At 40.3% G+C, this 21,185-nt stretch overlaps 2 protein-coding genes across 25 annotated transcripts in view; both read right to left on the bottom strand.

Annotated features, from left to right (window-relative positions):
* LOC132127880 (protocadherin alpha-C2-like) overlaps positions 1 to 21,185 on the bottom strand; it is a 149,848-nt gene that overhangs the window by 37,700 nt on the left and 90,963 nt on the right. Inside the window, exon 1 of one of the 24 annotated variants that reach the window (XM_059540124.1) lies at positions 8,276 to 10,954. The exons of 20 other annotated variants lie outside the window; for them this stretch is intronic. In XM_059540124.1, the coding sequence (XP_059396107.1) occupies positions 8,276 to 10,672 (2,397 nt within the window). In that variant the 5' untranslated portion in view covers positions 10,673 to 10,954. Of the gene's footprint in view, positions 1 to 1,508; positions 4,185 to 8,275; positions 10,955 to 21,185 lie in introns of those variants that run through there. 3 more of the 24 variants (XM_059540102.1, XM_059540110.1, XM_059540097.1) reach the window with 3 other exon arrangements.
* Positions 11,964 to 14,736, bottom strand: LOC132127693 (protocadherin gamma-A11-like). Its single transcript, XM_059539680.1, has one exon. It carries the CDS (start codon positions 14,613 to 14,615, stop codon positions 12,225 to 12,227), a length of 2,391 nt encoding a protein of 796 aa, XP_059395663.1. The 5' UTR covers positions 14,616 to 14,736; the 3' UTR covers positions 11,964 to 12,224.

Genomic DNA, 21,185 nt, shown 5'->3' with positions numbered 1-21,185 from the left:
AAAAAAAAAATAATTTAAAAAGTTAATTAATTTTATCTTCCTCAAACAGATGCAAAAGCCTCTAAGTGCCATCTGAAATTTTCTTATGAGCTTTTTTTTCAAGCTCGTATGTAAGTTCAGTAATTTAACTTAAATGACAATTAATAGGTAATTTTCATTGCCAGTAATGTGAAATAAGTGAACATAAACATACAAGCTTGATAAAAAATTATCATTATTGAAGGAAATTTCAGATGGCACTTAGAGGATTTTTCATCTGAACTCTTCATATTTAGAATAACCTAAATAACTGCATCAAACAGAGGGGCGTGTTTTACTAATAATTTGTTTATTTTTGCACAAGGCACTACATCGTTTTAATTATTTTGGTGTTATCAGAATACATAACACTTTCAAATTAAACTTACCAAAATAATTGAGTAAAAATTCAATAAAAGCCAATGTCATGTATGTATTTGTGGTGGTATGGAATACTATTTTATAAAGGTTTCGAGGAAATAAAAAAAGTTAAATTACTTAAAAAGTTAATTTATAAATATTGTTATTTTTAAAGTTTAATGTTAACTTATTTCTACTCAGTTTTATTTATTAATGTACCAGATGCAGTTACTCAGATTTACTACATTTTTAGAGTGTATCCTCCATCTGTTTGCATCTATAGATTTCTTCTAAATTCACCAATTTAGATTTCTAAATTTCAGGGGGAAAGACTCTTGATGTAAGTCAATAACTGGGGACGTTCTGTATGCAAATTAGGCGTCAACTAGTTAAAATGCGCACATTTGCATCTAATTGACAGGGGAATGCAGGTAAATAGGATAAACAAAATAACTAAAGCATATCACCTGGTGGTGATATATGCTTATTTTATTTACTTATTTTATTACATGGCTTGGTTGAATTCCAATGTAGAATGCGGTCTGTTATAACCAACAGACCGCTGTGCGGAGTATAACAGACCGTTGCCATGAAAAACAGAGCGTTGCTATGGACTCACAGGATTCTAGGTAGAGACGGAGCGGACTATTTTCTTTAGCGGAAGCAATACAATCGGGTTTAACAATCGGGGGAGAGGGAGAGGGAGCGCTTCAGAACTCCTGACCTGATATTTAGATACTATATTTCAATAAATATATTTGTTTGACAGGGAAGCTGCATGTGTGCAAACAGAAATATATATTATTTTTCAAAAATAAAAAAAAAGCATCCCAGAAAAAAGGGGCACTTTCTCTCCAGGAATAAAAAGGGCAGGTGCTCAAGCCCCCTTTCATGTCTATGTGTGCACGTGCGTGAAAACATTGCATTTTCATCAATGAAATTGACACTGCAACGCTCTAGCAATTTTAATGTAAATTTAGTGTTACTTTTATTGATTATGAAAGTTGTAATGTGGATAGAGTAAATTATGTCATCTACGTATGACAATAGTAGTGCCAACTGTAATATTCAAAATAAGATGATTATGCAATATAATATATAAAAAAAATACTAAAATCTCACACACTCACCTGTTGGCTCTCGAACGTCCACGCGCTGTCTGGTAATGACGCGTCAAGCACGTTTAATGTGTCTGTAAAGTTTGTGGTGCTGCTGGGTTTAACGAGGGTGAGATCACTGAATTCTGACATTGGAGAGAGATAGGAGCCAAAGGACTGACTCTGAGACATCATGTCTCCTCCCAGAACCTCCACATACTTAATGGGCCCGTCAGTGTTGAGCTGGATCTGCAGGTTTCTGTTGGGGTTCTTGTATCCAGAATCAGTTCGGCTGACGCAGCAACTTGAACTGCCAATATTGTTTTTAACGCATTTTACAATCAACGTGAAAAATGTCAATAGACACAAAACCGACACCGTGCCCAAAGATATGATCAAATACAAAGTGATTTTACCAGTTTTCTTGTTGTCTTCTGTAGTTTTCAAACGATAGTCTGAGATGGGCTCATGAAAGCCGTCCTCTATCAGTATATCCACTGTGACTGTGGTTGACTGGATCGGTTCTCCATTATCCTTTATTTCTATCAGCAGTCTCTGAGAGGAGTCGTCGTGCTCTGAAACAGCGCGTTTAGTCCTCACCTCTCCCGTATGTAAATTGACACTGAACAGAAACGCGTCCGTGGCCTCCGCGAGCCTGTAGAATAGCCAGGCGTTATGACCGGAGTCCGCGTCCACTGCTGTTACCTTAGTAACGAGATGTCCTGCTTTAGCAGAACGGGGCATCCTCTGATGAGAGACAGACCCCATGGATGTAGACGGGTAAATGACAGCAGGTGCGTTATCGTTCTGGTCCGAAATAAACACATGAACAGTTGCGTTGCTGCTCAGAGATGGAAAGCCATGATCTTTAGCTTGAATGACGATCTGAAACAGTTTGATTTTCTCGTAGTCAAATGACTGCATACTAAATATACTTCCGTTTTCTGAGTTTATATAGATATAAGAAGATACAGGAACGTCCTTAACCTTCGAGTCCAAAATGGAGTAGGAGATTTTGGCATTTTCGCCTAAGTCTGGGTCATGGGCGGAGACTGAGCACAATATTGAACCATGAGCACTGTTTTCTTTAGCGTAAACCGTGTAAGATTTCTCAGCGAACATTGGAGGATTGTCATTTACGTCTGAGATCCCGATTTTGACGGTTTTTCCATTAGATAGCGGTGGTGAACCGGTATCAACTGCTTTCAGTTCAATTTTATATTCAGAATAAGTCTCTCTGTCTAAAGGACCGTTGGTAAGCAGTGCGTAGTGATTGGAAACTGTAGGGTTTAATCTAAAGGGTGTTCCGGGGGTCAATGTAAGTTTAACTTTACCGTTCTCTCCTAAATCTGCATCTTTTGTACTAATCAAAGAAACGACAGTACCATTTGAGGAGTTCTCAGGAATCGGACTTGAGAGGGAAGTAATAATTATGTCAGGTGCGTTATCATTTACATCATTAACCTTTATCTTTACACTGCAGTGGCCCTCCATTCGAGGATTTCCTTTGTCCTTTGCAATTATATCAAATTTATGTAGGCTTGCTTTTTCATGATCCAACAGTCCTTTAACTGTGATGATACCAGTTTGTTGATTAATATTAAATAACGCTGTATCTGATGTCTGGTCTGCAAAGAAATATTCTATCTCTCCATTTAACCCTTCATCCAAATCTATAGCCTTGACTCTCAGAATTTCTTTATGAATCGATTCGTTTTCATCAACACAAGTCTCATAAAAAGCTTTTTCAAATTCAGGACCGTTATCATTATTATCCAACACCACAACAGTGATCTCACATGTGCCCGTGAGCACTGGATTTCCTCCGTCAGCTGCTGTCAATATTAGTTTATGGACAGCCTGTTTTTCTCGGTCAAGAGGTTGCTTCAGTACTAATTCTGGAATTTTGACCCCATCTTGAGTTTTAACGTTTAAACCAAAATTATCATTAACGCTCAGACTGTATGATTTTAAAGAATTGGACTGTACATCTGAGTCAATAGCGCTCTCTAAGAGAAATTTTGCTCCTGAATTAACGGATTCGGGGATATTTAGTATACGCTCATTAGATTTAAAATTGGGCGTGTTGTCATTAATATCTTGTACTTCAATCACAATCCGATGCATCTGCAGAGGATTCTCTAAAACGGCTTGAAGAGGCAAAACACACGGGACATTGTATCCACATAAACCCTCTCTATCAATTCTCTCATTCACAATAAGATCACCCTTTTCCACATCCACGGCGAAATACTGCTTACCAGTCTCAGTTGCTATTTGCAGTTTACGATCTATAATCTTAGATACATCCAAACCGAGGTCTTTGGCGATATTTCCGACCACAGATCCTTCTCTTAGCTCTTCTGGAATTGTGTATCGAATCTGCGCCTCTATTGTACTCCAAGGAAGAATAAAGACACAGCACCACCAAATTCTCCTCAAAACGAATAGACATTCCATCATCTCCGGCTCCAAGTTTTTTTTTTTTTATCCAAGTTTTCTCAAGATTTCAAAATATTCAAAATGACATAATCCCAGAAAGTACATTGATTGCATATTCCTATTTAGTGTATGAGCTCCTTTAGATAAAATGAGTATTTCATGCGTTCACTGCAGAGCTCCGAAAGATGCCACAGCAGTGGGAGGGAGTGGATCTCTTTGTCTAAGTATGTACCTCATTGGTCGACTGTACATTTATCTTCAACCAATCCAATTCTTAAAATATCTTAAAGGGCTAGTACGAGTAGGGCAAATCAAAAGTGATTTAGAGTGATTCATAGCCACTCCTTATCTAAAAATAAGATATTAAAATATTAATAACAACAATAATAATAATAATAATAATAATAATTATTATTATTATTATTATTAGTATTATTATTATTAGTAGTAGTAGTAGTAGTAGTAGTAGTAGTAGTATTAATAGTAGTAGTAGTAGTAGAAGTATTTTTATTAATACATATATAGTTTTTATCTATGATGATGATTATTACCTTCTACTATCCTCTATCGCGTGTGTCTATTGTGTGTGCTCTTCTATTATCTAAAACAGAGCTGCTTTAAAAAGAATATGAGCGTGTGCCGTCATGTGGCGTCACAGAGAAGTGCAGCAGAACCGACGTTTGAGCAGGCATTGCTGTGTGTGGAAGTTATTGATGAAAGCGCAAAGATCAACTGCAATTTTTAGAAATATTAACGTTTTGTTATATCTATCGTCTTTAAAAGTAAAAGCATTACATTATCATTCATATTAGTGGTTAAAATGCTCTTTATCCGTACAAGACTGCATGATCCTCTTGCAAAAAAGGACTCAACCATGAGCAGGGGGAGACCGCAAGCAGCCTAGAGTGAAGCGAGCGTTTCAGCACCACTTGAGTGGACAGCGCCACACAGGCGGGCTATTCCTGCAGCTGCACTTGCAAGCTTAGACAAAGTAACCACTATTTCCATGCTGTTTGTCTTTCTTTCTTCGCAAAATACTTACATGTAAGCATGAGGTCCACTGAAAAATATTTTACGTTGGTTGGGAACATCAGAAGAAACTGATTTACTGAAATAGTGAAATAGTGAAATAGTGAAATTTACTGAAACGGGTTTACTTACCCGTTTTTTTGTTTTTTTTTTTTGTTTTTTTTTTGTTATAAAGTAAACTTACAAAAATATTTTTCCTCTATTATTGCGTTTTTTGCAATGACAGTATGCCACTGTGTGACATTAGACTTTGTACTATGAGTGTTGTTCATGTGTTGGATTTGGAATCAAAATGGCAATACACATCTGGCAAACATATTAGGCAAACACATTTGGGTATGACAAGGCTAAAAGCCCCCTTTCAATGAATGTGATAGTCATATTATTACTCTTGATTTACTTTTAACTGACAGTGTAATTCAAAATACAGTAAATATAAAGGCAGAAGTCTTTCACCTATCATAGATACCCCCCCCCCCCCCATCCTGTGCATAAGGCCCCATGACAGACTCTATTGATAATGGGGCAGTAGTAATAAATGAAAATATGTCACAATATTTATTTAATTTTTAACAACTAAAAATCATAATACATCCTTTTTGTCTTAAATATTTTATCACAATTTCAGGGATTTTCATTAGCTGCACAAACAACACATTTGCTTCCTCCAATTAAAATCTTATAAGAAAACACTGACTCTGTTCATATGTACTAATCATTGCATTTCAGAGGCATTAACACATTTTTAACAGAAAAGGGAATTTGTTCTTACCTTTGTTGGTGAAAGCCAGGTGAAGAGGTGGAATGTAGCAGACAAAAGAGAAAAAAAAGAGACAAAAAAATGGTTAGCACTTTTAGCGTACAAATTGTTTGTATGTTTTATCATAATTATTTGTGGGTGGGATAGATGTTTTATCATCTCTGCTTCTAAAGGAGAAGAGGATAAGCAGTATGCAATCACAACAAATGCTAAAATCAATCCTTTCACCAATGGTAATTGTGCAATATGTATTAAGTAAGTAAGTAAGTAAATAAAAATAAATAAATAAAATAAAAAAACTATTTTGATAATGATGACACTTACAATGGTAAACACTTCTACTGAGCACAAGAGGGAGTATGGGAGAGCCAGAAAGGGTTGTGTACTGACTCTTTGGCTTCAAGAGTACACCCTTACACACAAACAACAAGCCCTCACTCCCCAAAGAAAAAAATGAATGGTCTGGCTCAGTCTGTTGTCATAGAAACGCATGTTGTGAAGGGAGTAATATGTGTGTTAGAGGAGAAAGTGTGGGTTGTGTTCAAGCCGTCCGAATAAACAGATGCAAGCATGTAAAAGAAAAGAAAATAAGAGGGATAAGCATTGCATATAAACCTTTATATAATATATGTAAGGACTTGCAAATATGTGTGTACTTAAATTTAAAAATAAAAATATTACATTTTTGACTTATTGACAGTATCACTGTGTGCAGCTCGTGTGTAGGCACATACAGGCACAAGCAGCTTTGAGGAGGCAAAAGCAGGACAAAGAATCTCACTGCAGAGAGAAAAGGCCCCTCCTTTCCATTGGCTGCGAATCAGAATTCTCACAAACACCAACACAGATCTCAAGTGCTGTCTTGAGATTTACTCACATTGATCTTGCACTTCTAACTTGATATCCCCCCATTTTGAAATCATTCAAGCTAAAATTTAAATTGATTGAATGTAAACAAAATGATGCATTGTACTATATGAATGTGTTTTACAGTTTACATTTTTCTGCAACTAAACTGGAAACATTTGTTTTATAGTAAAAAAAATATACTATATAGTAAAAAATATAGTATATATAGTAAACGACACAACAAGGGATTGTTTTTCTTTTTTCAATATAAATTTAATATTTATGAAAACTGGGCAGTGGACCTTATAGACCGGATTAATGCTTCAGCTGAGACATAAATTTGATGTTGGATGGTGTTTCATATATCTGGCTGCACACTCACTGCAGATAAGCCACTCCCAGCTTCTGTAAGATCCAGAGCCCACACCTTAAGCAGCAGTAATATCAGTAAAATCACCCTATGATGCTTATCATGAATCTTTATGAGGATTAAGGGGGGGATGATTTAAATTTTTTATTGTTATGGTTCTGTCAACAAAGCAGAAATCTTCAGAGGAATAGCCCATTCAGTTCTTTACTTTCCATAGGAGATAAGTAGCTGTTTAGGCTTGGATAGGAGCAAGGGTATGTTATTTCTCTTTTTTCTCCCCCCATATAAAGACAGTTTGTGGCAGTATGCGACAAGTATTTCTAAGTATAACACATGAGCTCACTGTGCAAGATTTCTATTCAGCATTCAGGGACAGAGAGACTTGATTGACAGAGACGGAAAGAAAATCCAAGCAGTACATTGAGTATTTGATATCCTCATTTTATACACTTCATTCAGCTTCACACTCTTCTAATAACAAGGTTTGCATTAAAAAGTCCACCAAAACTGGGTTTTCGTAATTTAATATCAGGCTATCATAAGTATGAAAAACAGTTGATGGCAGAAATATGCCTGTCTCTGATACAGACTATGGACAGTACTATGGCCTAATGAGTAATTCTGATTGTGTTTCAGATAATGTAACACATGTTCAAAACTGATAAATGTGGCAAAAAATAAAATAAATCAATGCCTTTTAGCACCTCAATGTTTTAAACATGCAGAAATCACAACACAAAAATAGCTTCAACAGCAGAGGAATATTTGCAGTATTACAGAGCCCTGGCATACTGATCCAAAACTGCAGCTCCATGGAATCCCTTGAACAGGGAAAAGTATAAAAACAGCAATCAATGAAGCTATCATTATGGCAAATCCAGCTAAAGCCTGGACAACTACATAACGGAATTACCTGTCAAAATCTCACAGTAGTGTAACTCCTTTTTAATGTAGTATTCAATTTTGTATTAAAGGGGCCACACAAAACCTTTTTTTTGTTGTTGTTGTTTTTTATGTTTTGCATTGCAATAAAATTGTATTGCATGTTTTGCTGTATATTTAAATAAATGTCACATAATCTCTCCATGAAAGCCTGGGAAAGATAAAATGTGTCAACAATGAGTAGCAGAGTGTGTGTGGGTGTTTGTGGGTGGAATAGAGTTGATTGTGCACTAATATTGTGACGCATTTGAGAAACTGAACTAACAGTCTAGTTTCACAAAACAAAACACAACAATATCAGCCTCATGACTTGAAAAGTAAATGTCAGTAAATTACTTGCTGTTTGTCTTAAAAAAAAAAAAAGTAGAGTACAGCATGCACTTCAAGCTTCACTTATGAAACTCTCACCTCTAAAGTCAGATTATCAACCTCCTGCTCCTTCTTTTCTCTCTGAACTGTTCCCATACGACTCTGGCTCACCAGTGTGTTCTGACTGTAGGGCCTGACAAACTTCATGTCACTCATCCTTGAATCAGTGGTTCCACACATTTCATAATTATACACATGCTGCAATGTGCCATCTGTGTAGACTGGAGGATAATATGGAATTGCAGGTAGATTTGCCCCTGACTTATAAAATAGCTTATTCTGCCTCCATCTGTGGATTTTTACTGAAATGATTGAAATAATTGAGACTATGAAGAGCAGGGAGACCACTGTGAGAGCCAAGATTAAATAAAAAGTCAAATTGTCATTATATTGTTTTTCATGCGTAAAGTCTGTGAACTCTGACAGCACTTCAGGAAAGCTGTCAGCTACAGCCACGTTAATGGAAACCACAGCTGAGCGAGAGGGCTGTCCGTTATCCTTCACAACAACAGTCAGTTTTTGTTTGACAGCATCTTTATCAGTCACTTGTCGCACAGTTCTTATTTCTCCATTCTGTAAATCCACTTCAAACAGCGCTCTGTCTGTAGCTTTCTGTAGTTTATAGGAGAGCCAGGCATTCTGTCCAGAGTCCACATCAACAGCCACCACTTTAGTGACCAGATATCCAACATCTGCAGCACGAGGCACAATCTCAGCCACCACAGAAGCACCGGTCTGTACTGGATACAGAACCTGAGGAGCGTTGTCATTCTGATCTTGAATAATTATGTTTACAGTCACGTTGTTTGATAAAGGGGGTGAGCCCCCATCTTGCGCTTTGACTTGCATTTTGAATGATTTAAGTTGTTCGTAATCAAATGATTTCTCTGAATATATCACTCCACTCTCTGAATTTATAGAGATGTATGATCCCAGAGGTGCTCCATTCAAATCTCTATCAATAAGAATATATGAAATCTTTGCATTTTGCCCCCAGTCCATGTCGATTGCTTTAACAGTCAGAATAGTTGTAGATGGAGGGTTATTTTCAGCTATAAAGGCATTATATGATTCCTGCTCAAACTGAGGTGCGTGATCATTCACATCAGATATCTTTAGGTGCAAAATGTCTTTACTTGAAAGAGGTGGGTTTCCCCCATCTATAGCAGTTATAGTGATATTATACTCCCCTGTTTGTTCCCTGTCTAGTTCTGAGTCTGTCATCAGGTTGTAATAATTAGTTAACGAGGATACGATTTTAAATGGAGAATTTAAATCAATTGAACATGTAATCTTACTGTTGTCACCTGAATCCAGATCCTGAACATTTATCATTGCTATAACAGTTCCAGGTGCTGCGCCTTCAGATACTGCACTGGATAAAGACATTATTGTAATTTTAGGCGTGTTATCGTTTACGTCAATAACGTCAATTATTATCTCACTCGAGTCAGTCAAACCTCCGTGATCTTTAGTTTTGACATTGATTTTAAACTGCTTGTGTTTTTCAAAATCTATATCACCCATGACTTTAACCTCCCCAGAATCCGCATCGATGGAGAACAAAGCTTTCACCGTAGATGACGCGTGCTCAAAATAGTACTGAATGCCGTGACTAGACTCGTCAGCATCCGTAGCACTGACTTTCGTTACGATTGTGCCTTTAGGAGCATTTTCAACAATTGATGTTTTATAAGACGACTGAGTCAACACGGGAGCGTTGTCATTGACATCTAGAACAATGATATTAATCTGCACAGTTGAGGACCTTTGTGGTTTTCCACCATCAAAAGCCGTAAGAATCAGATTATGGCGCTGCTTCATTTCTCTATCAAGAGGAGAATGAAGAACCATCTTGACGTTTTTACTACCGTCATCACCATTCTGAACATTAAGCTTAAAATGATCGGTGGGTTGAAGAGTATATTTCTGTAGCGTGTTCACTCCCACGTCTGGATCTATTGCGCTCTCTAATGGAAATCGCGCACCTAAAACCGCCAATTCGCTGATTTCTTGGTCAATTGTAGTTTTCGGAAAAACTGGACTGTTGTCATTTATGTCCAGTATATCAACAGTAACTCGATAAAGCTCCATTGGATTTTCTAAAATGACATCAAAACTCACACTACAGGCAGATATGTCTCCGCATAGATCTTCTCTGTCTATTTTGTTTTTAACAACCAGATGCCCATTCTCCTTGTCGAGACCAATGTACACACTGCTGTCCGTAGTGAAAACACGCGCTTTTCCTGAAATCAGTCTCTTCGGCTCAAGCCCGAGATCTGAGGCAATATTTCCAACAAACGAGCCCACTGGCATTTCCTCAGGTATAGAATAACGAATCTGACCGGTCACGCGAGGGGGAAATAAAGCCAACGCACACGCTGTATAGAAAAATAACGACCCATAATGCCAGCCTTTTCCTCCCGACTCCATTTTTGAAAAACAAAGACTGCGCGGAAGAATTCAAAGCAAAATGTGCAATGAATTATATGGTTCCAACAAATTGCGTCTTCGTGTGGATTAAAGAAACCAAAGAAGGTGAACGTTATTTGGATATCTGTTATGTAGCACCCCAAGGTTTGCAGTTTATGATGTGTGAGATTATGCCATTGCTTTGGGTTTTGTTAAGGGCAGGGATAAAAATACACTTGCTTAATATGTTGAACAGCGGCACTTAGAGTCCAAACAGAGTACTACGGAATGGTCACTTTATGAAAAGAAAAGAAAAAAGAAAAGAAAGAAAAAGAAAGAAAGAAAAAAACTATCAAGAACTTAAAATTTAAAAAGAGTTAAAGAAAACCATATATGAGGTTATGCATTCTGATAACATGCCACATCTTAAAGTGAAAGTGACATGACATACAGCCAATTATGGTGACCCATACTTGTTCATGCTCTGCATTTAACCCATCCAAAATGCACACACACCGTGAACACACACCCGGAGCAGTGGGCAGACATTTATGCTGCGGCACCTGGGGAGCAGTTGGGGGTTCGGTGCCTTGCTCAAGGACACCTCAGTAAATAGTACTGAAGGTGGGAGAGAGAGCACTACACATTCATTCCCCTCCACCTACGATTCCTGCTGGCGCAAGACTCAAACTTGCAACCTTTTGGATTAGGAATCTGAATCTCTAACCATTACGCAACAGCTTCGCCCAAAGATCAAAGTGTGAGAAGGCAAAGAGAATTGTGACACATGCTTCATAAATCTGAGAACCTCAAAACCTCAAACAGGGTACTGTTGTAGTACAGGGTTGTAACACTGTTAGTTTAACTATATATATATATATATATATATATATATATATATGGGGGAAAAAAGCATTAAAAGAAAAAAAAAAAGAGTCATGTCTCAAAATATTTTCTTTTAAATTCCACAAAAGTAAGTCATATAAATTCGGAAACTACATTGGGGTAAGTAGCCTAAATAATGACATAATTTCCATTTCTAAGTGAACTATCCCTTAAATTATATACAGGGGTGATTTCACTATCATACAAGACCTTCATCTTCCTGAGGTTAGAGCCGCATCTGTAACATTGGGTTAAAAATCTGAAGAATTAACAGAACATAACTAATTCAACAGATTTTCTAATTTTATATATAATATCTCATCAAAATATTCAACTAAAATTTAAATTAATAAAAAGAAATACATTTCCAGTGGACTTCTACTAGACTTACAAAGACTGCACAAAACGACACAGTGTAGCCCTTCATTAAACAACTGTGAGAGTGAGCAACGCACTGTGTCTGTTATTTATTTTTATTCTGTAGTATGCATTTGTTCAATTTTGTTTTTCCAATTATGGCCAGTTTTTTAGGGAGAAGACAAAGATTTCAAAACGGTTTTAAGCAGTAGTCAAAAAAGCTGGGGAAATTACATAAAAGTTTGAGTTATAAACATTAAAGCAAAAAGTATTACAATACTTCCTTGGCTCTTATTAAATGAAGCCTGATGAGATGATATTAAAACATCAGTTAAGGTATCACCTCTAAAGTCAGATTATCAACCTCCTGCTCCTTCTTTTCTCTCTGAACTGTTCCCATACGACTCTGGCTCACCAGTGTGTTCTGACTGTAGGGCCTGACAAACTTCATGTCACTCATCCTTGAATCAGTGGTTCCACACATTTCATAATTATACACATGCTGTAATGTGCCGTCTGTGTAGACTGGAGGATAATATGGAATTACAGGTAGATTTGCCCCAGATTTATAAAATAGCTTGTTCTGCCTCCATCTGTAGATTTTCACTGAAATGATTGATATAACTGAGACCATAAAGAGCAGGGAGACCACTGCGAGAGCCAAGATTAAATAAAAAGTCAAAGTGTCGTCATACTGTTTTTCATGCGTATAATCTGTGAACTCTGACAGCACTTCAGGAAAGCTGTCAGCTACAGCCATGTTAATGGAGACCACAGCTGAGCGAGAGGGCTGTCCGTTATCCTCCACAACAACAGTCAGTTTTTGTTTGACAGCATCTTTATCAGTCACTTGTCGCACAGTTCTTATTTCTCCATTCTGTAAATCCACTTCAAACAGCAATCTGTCTGTAGCTTTCTGTAGTTTATAGGAGAGCCAGGCATTCTGTCCAGAGTCCACATCAACAGCCACCACTTTAGTGACCAGATATCCAACATCTGCAGCACGAGGCACAATCTCAGCCACCACAGAAGCACCGGTCTGTACTGGATACAGAACCTGAGGAGCGTTGTCATTCTGATCTTGAATAATTATTTTCACTGTCACGTTACTGCTGAGTGGAGGAGAGCCTCCATCTTCTGCTTTTACCCAGAAGTGGAAATCTTTGAGTTGTTCATAGTCGAAAGAGCGCACAGCTGTAATCAGTCCGCTGTCAGGATGAACTGACACATACGATGAGACAGAGACTCCATTAACAGTGCTGTCTTCTAGAATATAAGAAACACGGGCATTCTGCTTCCAATCAGCATCACTGGCTTTAACTCTAAATGTAGAGAGACCAGGTGTGTTATTCTCCAGCACGCACGCCTCATAGTTACTTTTCTCAAAAATAGGAGCATTGTCATTCACATCTGATATTTGCACACGGAGAGAGACACTGCTGGAGAGCGCTGGCACTCCCTCATCAGTACATATTACAATGATATTGTAATCAGCTTCTCTCTCTCTGTCCAGTTCTTGCTCTGTTTGCAAGCTGAAGAAATTGCTAGATGGAGAAGTAATAGAAAAGGGAATGTCTTCATTTAAGACGCACTGAACCTGGCCATTTACACCTGAATCAAGATCATCAACATTTAGGACTGAAACAACAGTACCAGACTTTGATCCCTCAGATATTGAATGGGAACTAGACACAATATTAATACTAGGCGAATTGTCATTAATGTCCAGAACATCGACAATGACTTTGCATGCATTAGATAGTCCTCCTTGATCTTTTGCCTGGGTATTAATTTCATAATGACTCACCTTTTCATAGTCAATCTGACCATTTAAAATTAGTTCACCACTTTTTTCATTGATTAAGAATATTTCAGCCACATTTTTCTCCACTGTGTCAGATATGTAGTACGTCACTACACTGTTGGATCCTTCGTCTGCATCAGACGCGCTCACCACTGTTAATATAGTACCTTTCGGTGCGTTTTCTGATATTGTGGTTTTATATACCTTTTGCATAAAAACAGGAGCATTATCATTAATATCTAACACAGTGATGTGTATCTGAACGGTTCCAGAGAGCACAGGATTGCCTCCATCAAACGCTTCTAACAACAAAGTAAATGAGCTTTGCGTTTCTCTGTCAAGTGGGTTTTGTAAAATCATCTCGACATTTTTACTACCATCTGCCTGATTGTGCAGTTCAAGCCGAAATTTATCAGTCGGTTTCAGCGAGTAGCTCTGTAGAGCATTTGTTCCTACATCTGGATCGAAAGCTCTGCCGAGCATAAAACCAGCACCCGCAGCCGCCGATTCGCTGATCTCAAACCTAAATTCATTTCTCTGGAAACTTGGAGCGTTATCATTGATATCCGTGATTTCTATTGTAATCGTGTAGAATTCCATCGGGTTGTCCAAAATCATTTGAAGATGCACTGCACATGGAGTCGTTTTTGCACAAAGAGACTCGCGGTCCATTTTCTCTCTTATAAGCAGGGATCCAGTGTTTCTGTTCAGTTCGATGTATTCCGTACTGTCTCTTGAATAAATTCTCGCTTTTCCTGACTTTAATCGTTGCAAATCCAAGCCCAAATCCTGCGCAATGTTTCCCACCATCGATCCTTTTTCCATTTCTTCAGGAATCGAGTAACTGACTTGTCCTCGCGCTATTTGAACCAGAAGAGTCAAAAACAGCACCCAGCGTATTATCATTGCATCAGGCATTGTCTTAATCTCACCGAAGATCGAATAAGAAACAACAATTTATCAGTAGGCTATATCCTTTAAGCCTATAAAATGAAAAAAAAAATTGTATTGACTTAAATTATGGATGTACTCGACAACGATTTTTCTAAATATCAGATGTGAATCCGTGCAAGAAAATAATATCTGAGACGGTAGCTTTTCTTTCTCTCTCATATTATGTGATGCTGGGGTGGATCTGTAAAATACACAGTTTATCCTCCATTTGTCAACGAACAGCGGCCCTCTGAGTGTAAATCATGAATTACAAAGCAGGATTATATATTTATGCCTAAAGAGAATTTTAGCAACGGCATGTACTGTTTCTTTTATCTCTAATTTAAAACAAGTCATCTGAATTCCGCGATGATAAAAATAAATGAATATATTGGAACTAGAACGGCAAGAGTGAAGAATAAACCTGAAGGCATTTTAGCAAAAGTATAATACTTCTAATCAAAGAACAAAATGAAGATCACAGTCCTCTGTTTAATAGTGGGAGAAAACTTCACATGAGGCGCTGTTCAACAAAAGTGGTGCTGAAAGGTGTCAAAATGCCTCTACATTGTACCAAAATAATTCCGTATTTCCCAATAATTCACATCTTCTTTTTATTTAGCTACTTATTTATTTGTTTATTTCAAGCAGCCTACAACAAAATATTGCGCTTAACTCAATGCAATCTTACTGTGACTCACTGGTCTACTAATAACGCCATTTCGACTACATAGAAGAGAATCAGAATCAGAATGAGCTTTATTGCCAGGTATGTTCACACATACGAGGAATTTGTTTTCGTGACAGAAGCTCCGCAGTGCAACATAACAGCGACAGAACAAAAAACACAATAGGAATAAAAAATACAAAAAAAATACAAATAGGTGGGTAAGGAATGACAATATACAAATTGACAATGTATGGCAGGTATATTACAATGAGCATTTATGTATGTACATGTATATTATGTGCAAAAAATTTAAGTGTACGCTAAGTATGTATGTTAGATAAATAAGTGTAGTGTAAATAAATATAAATAGTGTGGCGTGTTCCACAGTTATTATCAGCTGTTCATAAGATGGATTGCCTGAGGGAAGAGGAAAAAAGAAGTGAATCATCTGAGTCTTACAACACATGAAACAATTTGCAAGAACAAACTGTGTGACCGTCATGTACACTTAAGAGTTTAATATCCTTTTCGAACAAACATATAATCTTTACAGGCACCAATGCCGAACTTTACAGTTCTCTGGTAAATTGTATGATACGATCCTTAATAACTCGAACCAACACTTATAAGCAACATAAGGAAAACAGTGTGACTTCTGCAAAAGTTCGAGATGCACATATTAAAATTAAGAAAAAAAGTTATAGCCTATAGGTATTTGTTTATTCACGACCTAAAACAAGACGTGAACACGTAATAGTTCAGTTCTTCAAGCCCATTTATTTATGGTCTACTTGAGCAGCCATACTATTTGTCTTTTCCGCAAATTAATAATAATAATTATAATATGTCTAACGTGACCTTTCTTACCGATTCGTGCGCTGCATCGTCTCAGCAAAACTCGGGTCCACTACTAAGACATTCTTCCCACCCAGTAAAGAAAACTTACAGTCACTCTTCCTCGAGTCAGTCGTCATGCACACTTCATAATTATACCCATGCGACAAAGTTCCAGTGACTCCTGTGTCTGCGTAATGCGGTGGATAGTACGGAATAACAGGCAGATTGGACTGATATAAGAAGCGCGATTGTCTCCATCTGTAGACCTTTACTGATATTATCACAACCACACATGTGATAAATAAGAAAGAAACAGCAGCCAGTGCGAGAATTAAATAAAAGGTCAGGTTGTCGTCATACTGTTTTTCATGCGTAAAGTCTGTGAACTCTGACAGCACTTCAGGAAAGCTGTCAGCCACAGCCACGTTAATGGAGACCACAGCTGAGCGAGAGAGCTGTCCGTTATCCTCCACAACAACAGTCAGTTTTTGTTTGACCGCATCTTTATCAGTCACTCTCTCCATTCTGTAAACCCACTTCAAACAGCACTCTGTCTTTAGTTTTCTGTAGTTTATAGGAGAGCCAGGAATTCTGTCCAGAGTCCACATCAACAGCCACCACTTTAGTGACCAGATATCCAACATCTGCAGCACGAGGCACAATCTCAGCCACCACAGAACCTGAGGAGCATTGTCATTCTGATCTTGAATAGTTATTTTCACTGTCACGTTACTGCTGAGCGGAGGAGAGCCTCCATCTTCTGCTTTTACCTAGAAGTGGAAATCTTTGAGTTGTTCATAGTCGAAAGAGCGCACAGCTGTAATCAGTCCGCTGTCAGGATGAACTGACACATACGATGAGACAGAGACTCCATTAACAGTGCTGTCTTCTAGAATATAAGAAACACGGGCATTCTGGTTGCAATCAGCATCACCGGCTTTAACTGTAAATATAGTGTGACGAGGAAGAGTGGGAGACAAGGTGAGTCCCCCTCCCAAACCGCTAATCTGTTCTATGATGTGTTCCAACAGGCCGCTGGAGGGGGCTCTTTCGCCAAGGAACAGCGGGAGGACGACCGACTCAAGCACTGTTGGACTCAGGTGCGAGTCGTCGACGGGAAGGACGTCCTCCCACTGCCCCACCCTCTCCCACATTTTGTCATCGAACGGCCTGTTGTACTGTGTCGCCCAACGGAGGGAGGAGGAGAAGAAGTTGGTGGTGGTACCCCGGTCCAAGACCGAAACTGTCCTGGAACTGGCCCATTCCCATCCTATGGCAGGTCACCTCGGGGCAGCCAATACCACCCAACGCATCCGCGACCGCTTCCACTGGCCGGGCCTGGAGGCCGAAGTGAAGGGCTTCTGCCAAGCCTGCCCAACCTTCCAGGCCATGTTGCCTCAGACCCCTCCCCCCCTCATCCCTCTGCCTATCATCGAGGTGCCCTTCGAGCGGATTGGAATGGACATAGTGGGGCCGTTGCCCCACAAAGTCTACCCGCAGACATGAGCATATCCTGGTGATCGTCGACTACGCCACCCACTACCCAGAAGCAGTCCCCCTGCGGAAGGCCATGGCGAAGTCCATCGCCCAGGCGCTGTTTCTGCTGGCCAGCCGAGTCGGCCTCCCCACCGAGATCCTGACTGACCAGGGAACTCCGTTCATGTCCCGGCTGATGGCGGATCTCTGCAGGCTGCTGCGGGTGAAACAGTTGAGGACCACAATCTACCACCCGCAGACGGACGGACTCGTAAAGAGATTCAACCAGACCCTCAAACAAATGCTCAGACGTGTGGCGGCGGAGGACAAGCGGGATTGGGACCTCATGATTCCCTACGTCCTCTTCGGGATCCGCGAAGTCCCTCAGGCCTCAACTGGTTTCACCCCCTTCGAGCTCCTGTTCGGGCGTCAACCACGGGGGCTCCTTGACGTGGCCAGGGAAGCGTGGAAGCAGCAGCCTGCCCCTCATCGCAGCCCCCCGTCATCGAGCACGTCCGACAGATGAGGGAGCGGATCGACCGAGTGATGCATTAGTCCGGGAACACCTCTGCAAGGCTCAGCAGGCCCAACAGCGCCACTACAACGGGTACCCCATGCCTCGGGTCGACGAGCCACTGGACCGCCAGGGAAGGGCCCAGTACATGAGCACCCTGGACCTCACTAAGGGTTACTGGCAGGTGCCACTCTCGGAAGCTGCGAAACCGAAGACGGTTTTCTCATCCCCCACTGGCAGTACCGGACCCTTCCCTTCGGCTTGCACGGGGCCCCCGCGACGTTCCAAAGGATGATGGACATCATCCTGCGGCCCCATCAGGCCTACGCAGCCGCTTACCTGGACGACGTGGTGGTCCACTCCGAGGCATGGGAGGAACATCTGGAACGTCTGCGGAGGGTGCTCTCGGAGCTCCAGCGGGCTGGGCTCACCGCCAACCCCCGAAAATGCCACCTAGCCCTCTCTGAGGCCAAGTACCTGGGCTTCCAAGTTGGCCGAGGCCTCATCCGGCCGCAGGAGAAGAAGGTAGAGGCTGTTCACTCCGCCCCGAGGCCCCGGACGAAAACCCAGGTACGTGCCTTCTTGGGGTTGGCAGGTTACTACTGATGTTTTATCACCAACTTCTCCTCTTTAGCCGCCCCTCTGACAGACCTGACCAGGAAGGGGCAGCCGGAAAAAGTATGCTGGACTCCGTCGGCGGAAGAGGCCTTCGCCCAGGTCAAAGCGGCACTCACGTCCTCGCCTGTGCTCCGCACCCTGGACTTTAGCTGCCCCTTCCTGCTGCAGACGGATGCCTCCAACACGGGTATGGGAGCAGTCCTCTCCCAAGTTCAGGAAGGTGAGGAGCATCCGATCATCTACATCAGCAGGAAGCTGTCCCCGGCCGAGAGGAAGTATGCTGCCGTGGAGAGGGAAGCCCTGGCCATCAAATGGGCAGTCCTGGAGCTCCGATACTACCTCCTAGGCTGCAAGTTCAACCTGGTAACCGACCACGCACCCCTACAGTGGATGGCCCGCGCCAAGGACACCAACACCAGGGTGACTCGCTGGTTCCTAGCGCTCCAGGACTTTTAAGCAGCACACGCTGCACTCACAAGACGGTCTTGAGCCGAATGAAACGCTGGTCTAATCCTTCTCTCGTTTCTCCTCAGAAAGCAGCGAGTGACCGACAGCCCACTCACCTTGGAGCACGTCTGGACACCCACTTTCGCTTTGGGTTTGCACCGAAAAGCACAGGAACGCATGGGAAGCACCAGCCATCATGAAGCGGCTCACCTCACTTCACCAGGCACTTTGCACCTTGAATAAATCCACCCTCCGGGGCTTTACATTCACAAAACCTTGTCGAGTGATTCTTTACCCCGTGACAATAGATAGACCAGGTGTGTTATTTTTCAGCACACACGCCTCATAGTTACTTTTCTCAAAGACAGGGGCATTGTCATTCACATCTGACATTTGCACATGGAGAGAGACACTGCTGGAGAGCGCTGGCACTCCCTCATCAGTACATATTACAATGATATTGTAATCAGCTTCTCTCTCTCTGTCTAGTTCCTGCTCTGTTTGCAAGCTGAAGAAGCTACTAGACTGAGAAGTTATGGCAAAGGGAATATTCTCTATTATGATGCACTGAACCTGACCATTTACACCTGAATCAAGATCATCAACATTTTGCATTGCAACAATAGTACCAGTCTTACAGCCTTCAGGTATGGAATGGGAATTAGACAGAATTTGAATACTATGCGAATTATCATTAATGTCAAGAACATCGATAATGACTTTGCATGTGTTAGATAGTCCTCCTTGATCTTTTGCCTGAATATTAAGTTCATAGAACATTTGTTCCTACATCTGGATCGAAAGCTCTGCCATAAAACCAGCACCCGCAGCCGCCGATTCGCTGATCTCAAATCTGAAATCCTTTTTCTGGAAAGTGGGAGCGTTGTCATTAATATCCGTGATTTCTATTGTAATCGTGTATAATTCCATCGGGTTTTCTAAAATCGTTTGAAGATGCACCGCGCACGGAGTTGTTTTTGCACAAAGAGATTTGCGATCCATTTTCTCTCTGATAAGCAGCAATCCACTGTTTCTGTTCAGCTCGATGTATTCCGTGCTGTCTCTGGTAAATATTTGCGCTTTTCCTGACTTTAATCGTTGTAAATCCAAGCCCAAATCCTGAGCAATATTTCCTACCGTCGATCCTTTTGACATTTCTTCTGGGATGGAGTAACTGACCTGTCCTCGTGCAGTTTGAATCAGAAGAGTCAAAAACATCACCGAATGCCGTGCCATTGCATCAGTGCCAGGCATTGTCTCAACTGCACAGACGCTTCAAAAATACAAAAATCAGTCCGTATCCTCTAAATACATGGTATTTCAAATGTAGACATTAAGTCCATACACGACGACGAGCGATGAATAGAAGTGTAGTGTATGAAAATAATGTAATGTGACTGTTGTATTGTCTTTTACTCCATGAAACTGTGTGAAACTAGGAAAGGGTCTGTGAAATAAACGGAATCGCCGCTGTGTGTCGATGAACAGATGCCCTCTGAGTGTAAGTAAGGAAATGCATGTCAGTGTTATACATACAGACAACCAGTTATTATTATATGTTAATTGTCATATCTGTTTTCCAGGACAATTTCGTGATTGAAAAAAAAGACTAATAATCAGGTTTAATGTGAAAATAATCACTCATGGAATAAGTAATTTTGTAGGTGACAATTAGATTTATAAGCCCATAACCCTCCTTAGTAGTAGACGTTCATCCAGCTAGGCGCTGTTCAGCACAAGTGGTGCTGAACGGTTTCAATGTGCCATTGCGTTTTTATGATTATTTAATGATAATTGTAATTCTTTCGAATGATTCTTTTTAACAACTGTTAACATGTTGTCTACATGTAGACCTGCATCAAAAATATCACAATGTTGTTTATCATTTTTCCCCCTACGTTTAAGGCAATGCATAATATTTAGGTATTTGTTCACAACCAAGTCATTCCAAAGAATGAGTACATAGAAAAAGACACACTCTATCCTGGCATAC

The sequence above is a fragment of the Carassius carassius genome, chromosome 45 (genome assembly GCF_963082965.1).
Source record: "Carassius carassius chromosome 45, fCarCar2.1, whole genome shotgun sequence".
Taxonomy (NCBI): domain Eukaryota; kingdom Metazoa; phylum Chordata; class Actinopteri; order Cypriniformes; family Cyprinidae; genus Carassius; species Carassius carassius.
The sequence above is the reverse complement of the archived record's forward strand: the minus strand, read 5'-3'. Positions and strand labels throughout refer to the sequence as shown.